This window comes from Notamacropus eugenii, chromosome 5, assembly GCF_028372415.1.
Source record: "Notamacropus eugenii isolate mMacEug1 chromosome 5, mMacEug1.pri_v2, whole genome shotgun sequence".
In the NCBI taxonomy this organism is placed as follows: Eukaryota; Metazoa; Chordata; class Mammalia; order Diprotodontia; family Macropodidae; genus Notamacropus; species Notamacropus eugenii.
This window is the reverse complement of record NC_092876.1, coordinates 280228979-280242672: the sequence shown is the minus strand read 5'-3', so window position 1 is coordinate 280242672 and position 13694 is coordinate 280228979. Positions and strand designations below refer to the sequence as shown.

At 37.0% G+C, this 13694-nt stretch overlaps 1 protein-coding gene across 2 annotated transcripts in view; it reads left to right on the top strand.

The window, feature by feature from the left end:
* The window catches only part of ARCN1 (archain 1), a 33712-nt gene that overhangs the window by 4314 nt on the left and 15704 nt on the right, over positions 1-13694 (top strand). For both annotated transcript variants that reach the window (XM_072613058.1, XM_072613059.1), the window contains exons 2-4: positions 11494-11757; positions 12534-12713; positions 12872-13077. In XM_072613058.1, coding sequence (XP_072469159.1) covers positions 11494-11757; positions 12534-12713; positions 12872-13077 — 650 coding nt within the window. The remainder of the gene's footprint in view (positions 1-11493; positions 11758-12533; positions 12714-12871; positions 13078-13694) is intronic.

Genomic DNA, 13694 nt, shown 5'->3' with positions numbered 1-13694 from the left:
GATGAGGAATTGAGGCAAACAGGGTTGAGTGACTTGCCCAGGGTCACACAATTAGTGAGTGTCTGAGGTCAGATTTGAACTTAGGATGATGAGTCTTCCTGACTCCAGGCTCCACTAGCTGTGCCACCTAGCTGCCCTTTGGCACATTTTAATGGTTTAATAAATATTTGTTGATAGATTGATTTAAAAAGTAGTATTCCCATTGTATTCTTTGCCAGTGAGACCACATATGGAACATCATATTCACTTCTGGTCCTAAATTTTAAGAGGGGCATTGTGTCCAGAGAAAAAGGTGTAGAAGGAATACAACTGTTGTCCTCAAACATTGAAGGTCTTTCATGTGAATTACACATAATATATGAATATGGATGGTAGAAGTAGGACCAATGAATAGAAATTATATGGAGGCAGACTTAATCTTGTTATTTGGAAGAGCTTCCTAATAATTAGAGTGATCAGAAAATTGAAGTCGATTGCCTCATGAGGCACCCTTGCTGGAGGTCATAGGATTATAGGGTTAGAACTGGCAAAGTGAGTCCTTTCCTCATTCTACAGTTGAGGAAAAGGGGGTCTCACAGAAGGTAAATGACTTGCCCAAGACCACTCAGGCCACTATTTAAATCTAGGATCTTTAACTCCAAATCAATTCCCTCCCGCCCCCCCCTCCCCCACAGCCTTTACAGCTGGATAGAACCTTAGAAATTTTCTGATCCAACCTACTTCTTTCCCTGAATGAATGCCCAGGGATTTAGTTTAGCTATTCTACTCTTTCCTGTTGAGTTCCCATAGCCTGGGGAAACTAATACTTGACTCCATCTCCTTTCTTTCAATTAATAATAATAGCTAACAGTTATTTGGGGCTTTAAGACTTATAAAGTACTTTGCATATATGATCTCATTTGTTCCTCACAAAAACCCTATGAAGTAGGTACTATTGTTACTTCCGTTTTGCAGATGAAGAAATGAGGCTGGAATAACGTAGGTGAATTGCTCAGGGTTACATAGCTAGTAAGTGTCAGGTAGGATTCAAACTCATATCTTTCTGACTTCAAGTCCCAATGTTCTATTTACTATACCACTTAACTGCCATTTTCCCTTAGGACACATTAAAATGATCCCCTTTCACCTTCTTTAGCTACACTAATGGCACAAATTCAAGGGGTTCTAGCAGAGATCTATGACAATCACTTGTTTTAGATAGGAGAGTTACCTTGGGTAAAGATTATTTATACTGATCATTGTTGAGGTTTCTTATTTATTGGCATGAATTCTGTAGGTGTAGGTGCTAGAAAGAAACCATTCCAGGTAAAGAACTCCACATAGTAATAACTTTCATTTCTGACTACATTGCTTGGGGGTATTATTGCTTATGATTTCCCATTTCCACACAACATAGCAGCTATTACATTTGTTGCTTCTGTGCTTTTTGGTTGCTTAAAAGAGAATAAAGCTGAAAAAGTTTTCTTCAGTTCTGTTTGATTTACTAATTACTGTTTCTTTCATCAGGAACCAAAAGAATGTCTTTGCCTTTCATTTGACTTAAAGTTTCCATTTCAAACTTGGAAAGATATTTGGCGTCTTCCTTTGCTTATGGAAGAATGATAGGGAGACAAGAACAAATTTTCTACTTTAAGACACTGTGCTCTGTCTTTATTCTATTTACCCTCAGTAAGCTTCCCTTTTTCTTTAAGAGTAGAAAGAATATGAAAAACACAAAGCTCCCATTGAAGGTGGTTTGTTTTTTTTTCATTTAAAATTTTTGATGTATGGTCTGAGTTTCATTATTATATTTTCTCCCCTTTTACTATGCAAGTACTTCATAAAAGGGTAGAATACAAAATATCCAATCTCTTTGAAGGTGTAGAGACCAGACTTGAAATAATCATGGCTATTGTATCTTTATCACAAAACATTTAATTAAGAAGGAGAAATTACTTGTCCAAATTGGGAGCAATAAACTTTTGTTTTGGCATATAATTCTTTGGGAGTAAAGAGTAATGAAGCATCAGGAAATAGATGGAAGCTACAAGTGATCAGTTCAGCAAGTGTTTACTAAGCATTTGTTATGCTTAGTTCCTACAAATGAAATAGTTCCTAACCTCACCGAGGTTATATTCTCTTGGTAGATTGTTGCATTTGTATAGATTTGTACATAGTTCAGAAGGGGTGGGGAGAGCACTACTAATTAGAATAGGGGGATTAAGAATAGCTTTAGGAAGCTGAAAATTCCAAAACCAGAAGATGACATGAGAAGGGAGAACATTCTAGGTATTGAGGACAGCCAGTGCAAAGTCATAGAAGAAAAAATGGCATGACATGTATGGGGGAAAGCAAGTAAACCAGTTTAGCTAGAATGTAGAGTCCTTAATGGAGAAAGAATTGTATGTTACGAGTCTGTAAACATAGACTAGAGATCAGATTGTGAAGGGTTTTAAATATCAGACAGAAGTAGAAGTTCATATTTTGTTTGTAGAGGCAGTAAGGAGCCATTGAAGTTTCTTGAGCATGGTCAGCTACATGCTTTAGGAATATCATTTTGGTGGTTCTGGAAAATGGATTGGAAAAGGTAGAGACTGGTAGAGACAAATTATGAGGCTGTTGTAGCAATACAGATGAAGAGAACCTAAACTTAAGGTGAGTGAAGGGGTCAGATACAACGGCGTTTTGGAGAGAGAATTGGTAGAACCTGGCAAATGATTGAGTACAGTAATAGAGAGAGAGTAAAGCATCAGTTATGGTTCCAGCATTGCAAGAGATTAGAAGAAATAGGGGGTTTAGGAGGAGAGAATAATGCAGTCTGTTTTGGACATGTTGAGTTTGAGACGGAGAGATGAGGGCTGGTTATATTGATTTGGGAGACTTTGTCATAAAGATGATAATTGAACCAATGGAAGCTGATGAAATTACTAAGAGCAATAGAGACAAGGGAAAGGCTCAAGACAGAACCCTGGGCTGCGCATCCATGTGGAAAGGGGAGACTTGGACAATGATCCAACATAATAGACTGAAAAGAACAGTGATGTCATGAAAACCAAGGGAGGAGAAAGTATCCAGTAGGAGGGAGTGATCAACAGTGTCAAAAGCCATAGAGGTCAAAAAGTTAGATAAGGACTAAAATTAGGAAATTGTATTTATTTACGCACATAGCATCTAATGATATTTGTTGAATCAAATATGCCACATCACTGTCCTTGATTACTTGGATTTTTACCATGAGTGAATGGAGAGTGATGGGTTGCTTTGATCGGATGATATGTCTTCTTGCAACTTAACTCACATGTAAATAGAAGGATCCAGTGTTTACCCCTACAGTAGTAGATTTTAAATGCATATACTAGGGAGTCAGCTTTCCTTTGCTACTCTGAAACTTGAATTAGAATTATAATATCTTAGACCTGAGCGAGCCCTTAGAGATGAGTTAGTCCAGTTCTCTCTTTTCACAGATGAAGAAACTGAGGCCCAAGAGGTTAAGTAAATTGCCCAAAGATACCCAAATAGTTACTAAAAAGTATGCTGATTCCTTAGTCATTGTTTTTTATGCTACAGCTTCTAATTCATTTAGAATATTTGTAATTAGAAAGGGGTTGCTATTAGATCCTAACCACAGTGTCCCCAGTTCACCTTTATAATCATTGTTTTGGGGAAAGTGAATTCTGGCTATTTAAAAGGGAAAAAAATTCTGGAGGTAGTGTTCAGGTTTGTAAAAATCTTAATGTAGAGGATGGTTCCCTTCTATTTTCACTGAGGATTGAATAGACAAGAATAAGCTTAAATTACAGCAAGAAGAGATGCTTGCTTACATACATATAAATAATTGTTTTAATATTGTTAAATATAGATAATAGAGTCAACCTCATGAAGTGAAAAAAGGGGCAGTTTTGGAGTCAGGAAGACTAAGGCTCAAATTCTCAGCCTCTTACACATACTGGTGCTTTGACCCTGGGCAAGTCCCTTAAACTGTCATTGTTCTCAGGCAACTTTTAAAACTGGATTTCCCTGTGCAAGTGAAATCAGAGGTCTCTGCCAAACATATGCACATGCACATTATGAAGAGACAGGTTTGATTCAAGTTTGATTCTCAAGATATTTATGTTAAAAATCCATTGTCTAATAGGTGATATATGCAGCTTATTTATAGGCAGGGATATGGCTATGGCAGGCATATGGCTTTGTTTCTGTGCCTTAAGGTAAATATCTAGCCTTGTTTATGTCCATATCTCAAAGTTTGAATTCTTATATAAACAGAAGCCTGATTAGGATGAATGGAAATCAGTGATTGTATTACATCAGCTGAAACCCAGAACCCTCCCTAGGGTATATCCTATCAGTTCCTATTTGGGGAATGCTAGCTAGTACTCCTCCGGACAACCTGGGCTCAGGGGAGAAGTGCTAAAAATGCATTTGACTTCTGGATAGATTGGGCAGAAGTATTCACTTTACAAACTCTAATAATTCAGAGTTATCATTTGTGTAGTACTTTATTGTTAGAGACTTTGGGGGGCTGTTGAAGAACTTTATAACACAATCTCTGTGGTGAAATTATCATGTACCAAACAACTTTCACAATCTCATAACTGGAAAGGACCTTAGAAGGCGTCTAGTCCAACCCATGCCTAAATAAGATTGTCTTCTACCACAAACCAGAAAAATGGGGAATATACCTCTGCTCGAAGACCTCCGTTGAAGAGGAACCCATAACCTTTTAAGGCAGCCCATTGCACTTCAGCAATACTCCAGTTTTTAGGAATCATTTCCTTTTAGGAGTCTAAATGGCCTACTTTCCTCCTAGGATTATCATTTGAGGCCAAGCAGAACTAGTCTAATCCCTCTACCATGGGTCAGACCTTTAAATATTTAAAACCAATGTCATGTTCTGTCCCCTTCTCAGGCTAAACATCTCCAGTTGCTTCAGCCAGTAGTCATAAAGGTGTAATCTCCAGACTTGTTTGAAAATGTAGTAGTCATATTCGAGCATAATACTCTACATGTGACTTGACTGAAACAGAATGCAACAGGATTTTCATTTATCTAGTTTCAGACACCAGCTCTCATGATGCAGCCTAAGAGCACATTAAGTTTTTTGTGTAATTGCAGTGTTTATGTAGAGTTTGCAGTCCATTAAAACTCATTTATCTTTTTCAGAGTCTAGCTGTCACATCTTGTCATTTCTACCCCCACAATATCCCTCACATCCTATCCCCTTCTCTCAACTAAGCACCCTCATCACTTCTTGTCTGGCCTTTTGTTTTAATCTTTTAATTGGTGTCTCTGCTTCAATTCTCTCCTGTTTCTAATCTGTTTTACACATTTGTGTAATCCAAATAAAAGCTCCTTTGTTTGGTTTTTTTAAAGCATTTTACTACCTGGTTTCTATCTCCCTTTAAAATCTTATTATACGTTACTCTGCTATATGTACTCTATAGTCTGACCAAGCAAACCTCCTTTCTGTTCTTCACAAGAGACATTCCATTTCCTGCCTCCATGCTTTTCCATGAACTTTGCCATGTGCCTGAAATACTCTCCCTGCTCTTTCTTAGCATTTTTGACTTCCTTGAAGACAGACCATGATGCCTTTTCTGGTCCCCTATGCTTTTTTCTCCAAGATTACCTTGTATCTGCTTTACGTGTACTCACGTATGGGTTTGTTGTTGCTCCTTTATCACATAATTTCCTTTATCTCTCTATTTAGAATGTATGTGTCTTGAGGAAAGGGACTGTTTCAGTTTTGTCTTTGTAATCACAGAGAAGCAGCATGTGGTAGAGAGAGAACTGGTCTATGAGCCAGAATGACCTGGATTCAAGGTCTCCTTAGACACAGTATTTGACTCTGGGCAGCTCATTAGCTTCTCAGTACTCTAGAGGAATTTCATCACCTTAGAATTACTTTTGCCAATGAAATTACAGGTCTGAGACCTTTCCTTTATCCCTTGTGACCCCATCAGCCAGCATACTGCCTGGTACATAACTGCTGTTTAAGAAATGCTTATTGATTAAGTGACTTATGGGGTACTTCATGGGGCCTCATTGAATCCTTATGAGATTATCTAACAATTTCAAATAAGATGAATTTTAAATAAATATGCTGCTAGGTGGTGCAGTGGATAGAGGGCTGGAACTGAAGTCCAGAAGACTCATTTTCCTGAGTTTAAATATGGCCTCAGACACTAACTGTGTGATTGATGGCAAGTCACTGAACCCTGTTTGACTCAGTTTCCTCATCTGTAAAAATGAGCTGGAGAAGGAAATGGGAAACTATTTCAGTATCTTTTCCAAGAAAACCTCAAATGGGGTCACCAAGAGCCACAGATAACTGAGAACTGGCTGAACAAATATACATATGAAAAAAGGAGGGGCTTATTATATGCCAGACACTGCTAGTTTCTGAGACCTCTTTTCTTTAGATTAGCAGGTTACATGGTAGACTGGAAATTGAGCCCATCAATTGGGGAATGGCTAAACAAGTTGTGGTATATGATTATGATGGAATACTACTGTGCTGTAAGAAATCATGAGCTGGCTGATTTTAGAAAGACATGAAAAGAGTTGCATGAAATATTAAAGAGTGAAATAGGCACAACCAAGAAAATGTTGTATGCAGTTATAGCAGTATTGTTCAAAGCATAACTGAGTTGAACAACTAAGTTATTCTGACTATTACAAATACTCAAATCAGCTACAAAGTACATATGAAGAAAGATGCTATCCACCTCCAGAGAAAGAATCGATAAATAGAAGTATGGTTTTACATGCTTATGTGTGTTTACATACACATACATACATATATATATATGTGTCAAATGGTGACCTTCTCTCATGTGAGGTGGGGAGGGAGAGAGACTGTTTGGAACTTAAAATGTAACCAGAATTTTAAAAAAAAAATTAGCAGGTTGTTTTGTATATTATGGCTCTGCCACATCAACTATTTTGCTTAATTTAGATCCTTACTAAACTAAGTTACTCTGTGGTGCCATGGACTCCTTTGGCAGTCTGAAGCCTATGCACCTTTTTCAAAATAATATTTTTGAATCCATAAAAGAAATCACATAAGATTACAAAGAAAAATAGTTATATTGAAATACAGTTATCATATTTTTAAACAAGTTCATGGATCTCAGGTTAAGAATTTATGCTCGATTGAAAATCTCATTAAACAAACCCTAAATGATAGCTGGGCTAGTTGATGTAGAACATGCCTTGCAAGTATCACAGATTAAAAGGTGAGAAAGACCAGAAAGAAGGAAGGAAACATTTATTGAATTAAAGAGAGAAAGAAGGAACATTTATTAAGTACTTACTATGGGAATAACAATACAAGATATTCCCTGATTTCAAAGAACTTACATTCTAAAAGGGGAAAACGAAATACTAGGGATATGGTGGCTAGGAAGAGTGATTTGGTTGAAAAGAGGCTACTGGTATGATGTGTAGAATTATAGCGCAATTATTGAAAGTCATTTCTAGAAATAATTGTATTGATTTTATTATTTTCTTAGAATTAGAGGTGGAAAGTGGGGGTGGGGAAAATGGTAGAGGCAAAGGATTTGCAGAAAAATGACTAGAGCACTTGTTGTCCTGGGCCCAGGGAGTTGAGTATAACAACATGACAGGAACATGGCCCATGGTTCGTGGGGTCACAGATTTAGAGTTTGGGGACACCCTGTGAGCTGATCCAACCCCTTCATTTTACAGATGCATACATTGAGTCCCAGAGAGATGAAGTGACTTGTGTAAATTTATATAAGAAGGCAGTAAGTAACAGCTGGGATTCAAACTATAGTCCTCTCATTTCAAATCTAGTGCTCATTTATAATATGCTACTTGATCTTGTATAGAGGGATTTACATACACCAATGAGCTCCTTTCCTACTTGACAAATATAGAGATAATTTTGTACTTTTTAAGCATGTATCATTTAAGCTGAGTCAGTGTTAACAGTTACTCAGGGGTTAGATGATGACTGGAGTGAAGAAGTATGGTACTTCCTATATTCCCTGTGCAAAAAAAAGATGAGGGAGAGTGAGTTTCTACACCAAGAAGTACCCCAAACAGACAAATCATATATCTGGACTAAAAAATGATTCATTGGATCTCTTTTCATAATTCCATACTAGACCAACCTAATCCAGCATTGGCACTACCGTTGAAAAATGTCCTAGGAAATTCTCTTGAGATTTGAGTCATATTTTCTTGTCAGATCCTTGTCCAGACACCTTTACTCAGGGGGTTATTCAAAACTCGAACAGTATGGTGGCAAAATAAGGATCTATTTACCAAGTCGGAAAAAAACCAGTTAGATCACCAATTCTTTTGGAAAGGAGCTCCTATGTATTCTCATCAAACTAACCCTGACCCTAAAAAATTCAGAAAGAATTGACTAATTTGCAAAAAAATAATCTAAGCCCAGAGAGTTAGATTCTTGTTATTATTATTTAGCATTTACTCAACTCCTTCAGCTGTATGTAACTTAAAGATAAGTTTGGTTCTAGTTGGGAATATATCCGATTACAGTGAGTAGTTCATGAGCATGAACAAAATCAACTTGAAAGCTGGGATGATGAAATCAAACTTCAATGTGAAGGAAAGAACTAGAATCAGAAAGCTAGTGCAAAATGAAAAGCATAGTAATTTTCATGAGGTTTCATTGCTCCTTTAAGTCAGCTTTCAACTTAACTTATAATTATTTTATTTTGGAATAGAGCTTTTACTATGAAGCTGATACGTTTGATCTCTTGAGACCTGCATGCAATTAAAGCAAATCGCTTGGTACAATTAAAAATCCTTGTTCATTAAGCTAAACCACAGCTACTCACTGTATAGCCAAGGGCATATCACTTAACCTCTTTAAGCCTCAGTTTCCTCTTTTATGAAAATGAGAAGGGGAAAAATGGAGTCTCTTTGGTCCCTTCCATTTCTAACGGTCTATGAACCTGTGAATTGTTTGTGCAGTAAGCAGATGATAGCTTTTGCATGTGAATTGTCTGCTGCTTTATTGCTTTGATGGTGATTGTTTTTCAGAAAACCTTATTACCTATTTTTAGATGAGTAAGGAGTACTTTCTCCTCTATTTAATATGCAGTGTAGTATGCTGATATTATAAACCTTTTTATATGAATTGACTTAGTTTTCACAGAATGGAAGAATTTGAGAGTTGCAAGGGCTCTCAGGGACCATCTAGGACCATTTCTTGAAACAGTCCACCTGTGTGGGAGACAAGTAGCATTGTAATGCTGACAAGACTGGTTAATACTAGTTATACTACTACTAGTTAATACTAATATTTCAGAGGTTGTTTTTTTAGCATTGTGGCTTCCAAAATGTAAAAGTGGTCTTTTTGTAATCTTTGCTGTATTCTGGGTGGCTCCATTGAAGATACTGTTAACACTGTACTTAATTTCCTTACTATCCTCGCTAATGGCAATTGAGGTCTCTTCCCTGTGTGCTTTTATTTATTTTGTTTCACGAAATGCTAGGTTCTAAAAGAGTTGTTAGGAAGGCTGCAAGGTTTTGGTCACAGTTTAGTGTCAACACTTGTATGCTATTTGGGGTCATTTCTCTTCCTCTGCCGATTGTCACGTGTCCAGGTGGGGTGGGTAGAAGTGTTACTCAAAAGGCACAAATTGGAGATTAGATTCAGTAGTTCTCATTCCACTTAAAGATGAGGGGAAAAAATTTGAACTTCCTCTTAGGCTTTTATTTTACCTGAGTCAGACTTCCCTCCATCATGGTTTCAGAAATTCTATTCCACAAGATTTTTCAAGTTACATTCATTATGAGTTCACCAAAGCAGAGTGCTACACATGTGTGAATCAGAGGGAACTCACCAGGAAGGAACTCGCAAGTTTGAAAGTAGTGTGTTTCCAATAAGCAGATGCAGGAAAACAGTTACACAATGACTAGGACAACGTAAATGGAAAGAACAGGGAAGCAACAACAAAAACATGAAACATTGAAATGTAATTATAATGACCAAATTTGACCCTTATGTAAGAAAATATACCTCCTCTTCTTTAAAGAGATACTATGTATAAAGATATACATATATATTGGATATATATACATATATACATGGATATAGAACATATAGGACAGAATATTGTCAAACTCATTTGATGTGTTGGTTAACCCTAACCCTAAATGCTGAAGTGCTTTCATTTTTCTCTTTTATTTTTACTTTTTATTAATAGGGATGGTTCTTTGGGTTGGAGAGGGGAAAGAATATACTAGGAAATTAAAGTCAGCAGTCATTTACCGAGTGGTTGTCATGTGCTAGGTACTGTGCTAAACCCTGGGGATACAAAGAAATGGTTCTCTGCCCTTAAGAAATTTGCATTCTAATGAGAGAGACAACAAACAACTGGCTACAAGAAAGGTGTGTGTGTGTATATATATACATACATATACACATACATATATGCAAACATATATATACATACATACACACATATATAGTATAAATTATAGGTAGTCTCAGAGACAAGACACTAAAATTAAATGGCACAGGGAAAGGCTGCTTGCAGAAGATGAAAATTTAGCTGAGACTTGAAGAAAGCATGGAGGTAGAGGAGAAAAAAGAGAACATTCCAGGTATAGGAGATAGCTAGTAGAATGACTGAAGTATAGTGAGAGACTTGCAGTTGGGAGACCAACCTGAAAGCTATTGAAAAAGTCTAAGTGAGATAGTGAGGTTTTATAGTACCAAGGTAGAGGCTTTATGGAGGGGAAATGTGGGGGGGGGGGGGGGGGCGTAACTTGTATAAAAGAGATGTTGTGAAGGTAGAATCTAATAATCTTGGTGATGTAAAAAAAAAAAAAGATCTCAACCAAAAAAATTTTTTTATTAAAATTTGAGAGAATTTAAACTTTTTTTATTGATATCCCTTGTACCTGGTACATAATAGACCAGTAATAAATGCTTATTGATTGGTTGCTGTCTTTTGTTTTAAACCTCACTTTTGTTTCTACTGCATTCATTTTCCCTAGTGTACCCTGTGAGCCATCTCTTTAAAAAAAATTTTTTTTAAAAAAAAAGAGAAAACAGTTCAGTAGAACCAACCAACGCTGTCTGGCAGCGTGTAAAATATTCCACAGAGAGAACTTACTTCCAGAAAACAGATTTTTCTATTTCTTGTTCATTAAGTTGCAAAACAAGTATAGTAGTTAATTTCTTTTTTGTTCTCATTGTAACTCCATCTTCTTTATTAGTCACTAAAATAAAAAAAAGCTCTGGACTTGAATTTAAATGAGTATTTTCATTATGGTTCTGTCATTAAATCACTATGTAAGCTAAGTATCTCTGGACCTTTGATTTTTTTTCCTTCGCAGGAATGATCCATCCCTGAGGATGGTGAGAAAATAAACTTTTTTAAAAATGGCATTAATATAAATTGAAGGCTAGCATATTTGAAAACAATTTCCTCTCTAGGTGGTTATATTTCAATATATTTAATTCTAGTTAAGTTGAAATAACTGTAGCTATGCTTGTATTCCTGACAGGTGCTGTTGGCAGCAGCCGTCTGCACAAAAGCAGGGAAAGCTATAGTCTCTCGACAGTTTGTGGAAATGACCCGGACTCGAATTGAAGGGTTGCTAGCAGCTTTCCCCAAGCTTATGAACACTGGAAAGCAACACACGTTTGTTGAGACAGAGAGTGTAAGATACGTCTATCAACCTATGGAGAAGCTGTACATGGTTCTGATCACCACCAAAAATAGTAACATCCTGGAGGACCTGGAGACTCTACGACTCTTCTCTAGAGTGGTAAAATTTCTTCTGTAGTTTCAGATTTGGTTTTTCGCTTCTCTTTCTCTCTCTTTGTGAGAGCTCATGCTTCCTAAAAAGAATCTGAGGAGAAGAAACAATACAGCAAGCCTTCATTTGAACAGATTGATATTTAAAACAAACTGGCCAATATGCTGATATCTATCAGATATTGCTCATAACGAAGAAATTTATTCTTGTGTTGGAGAGAACTTGTATGAACTCATCCCTAAAGTAAAAACACAGCTGTAAAAAATATTTGCTGATTATGTCTTTGCAATATGTGGTTCTGTAGCATTTTTAATAGAGCTTTATCCTTTGCCAGGAAAATTTATGTAACCAGAAAAATTCCAAGAAATGTTTTTAAACAGAACTTAGTAAGGATTATATAGGGATCATACTTTCATGATTGTGTTACCAAATTGAAGTATGTATATGTATATATGTATGTGTGTGTGTGTATAAAATTTGAATAAATGACTTAGTTAGCTATTATGTGTATCTGCCATTATTTAGTGGTATATGCTTAGGTAACAAGTTTTAAAACTTACTGGGTTTGTTGTTGTTTTGCTTATGCAAGAGCCATAAGAGATGCCTTGTGACAATAAGAATTAACTTTTTAGAAGGAAAAACTAGCAAAAGAAATGAGAAGGGTTCAGATTGGAGACATTCTCAAGCCTAGTAGAGTTGGCTGTGTTTCTGAGGCTGATTTGGGAAGATAGCTCCTGATTAAGTTCTAAATATCTTCTTCCTTTATCACTACCATCAACAACCAGATCCCTGAATATTGCCGAGCCTTAGAAGAAAATGAGATATCTGAGCACTGCTTTGACCTGATTTTTGCCTTTGATGAGATTGTTGCCCTGGGTTACCGAGAGAATGTTAACCTGGCACAAATCCGGACTTTCACAGAAATGGACTCTCATGAGGAGAAGGTGTTCCGAGCAGTTCGAGAGGTAAATTGGTACTGTGAGACTTTGTCAGTCTGAAGTGTTTGATGTGTCTTCCAGACTCTTACAGTGATCATTCTGGTTTTCCCTTTTACTTTTTACCATCGGTTGCCTCTGTGTACTGTTCTCTCAAAGCTGGATCCATATGTGCCTCTTTCTTGCAGACTCAGGAGCGTGAGGCCAAGGCTGAGATGAGGCGTAAAGCAAAGGAGTTACAGCAGGCCCGAAGAGATGCTGAGAGACAGGGCAAAAAAGCTCCAGGCTTTGGAGGATTTGGAAGCTCAGCAGTTTCTGGTGGCAGCACAGCTGCCATGATCACAGAGACTGTCATTGAAACAGAAAAAACAAAAGTGGCACCTGCGCCAGCCAGGTATAAGTCTGATGTGGGACCAGCAGCCCTAGACAGCCAAATGAAGACTCTATGCATATCTCTTTTATGCTTTTACCTGGCACCTAGACAAGCTAATGATAAAGAATGACATGATGGAATAATATGAAGTGTAAAGCTTGGCCACTTAATACGGGGGTGAGGGAGAAATATTATTGTTTCTCCTTTTGTGTAAGTGTTCCTGTGATAAGTTTAATTCGTGTCCATCTCTCTCCATTTCCAGAACAGTTGCTTTGGGGTTATGTTTAACTACTGGTGCTCCCTGTGGGAAGCTAGAACCTGGATCATCAGTGCACATACAGCTATCTCCATGGGCCTTTGGGCCCTAGAAATACGTTATTCACAGTAACTTTGATAATTAGTTTCATTAAGAATATTCTGTAAAATTAGGAATGTCTATTTAGGCAGTAAAATAAATTAGTAATAAATGTATACATAATACTTTAAAGTTTACAAAGCCATTTTTCATATGAGCCGCACAACAATTCTACGAGGGAAAAATACTATGCATATTGTTCCTGTTTTGCAGATTAGAAAATTGAGGCTCAGTAGAAATCCAGTGGTCATGGTCGCATAGATAGTAAGGGTCAGAATTAAGA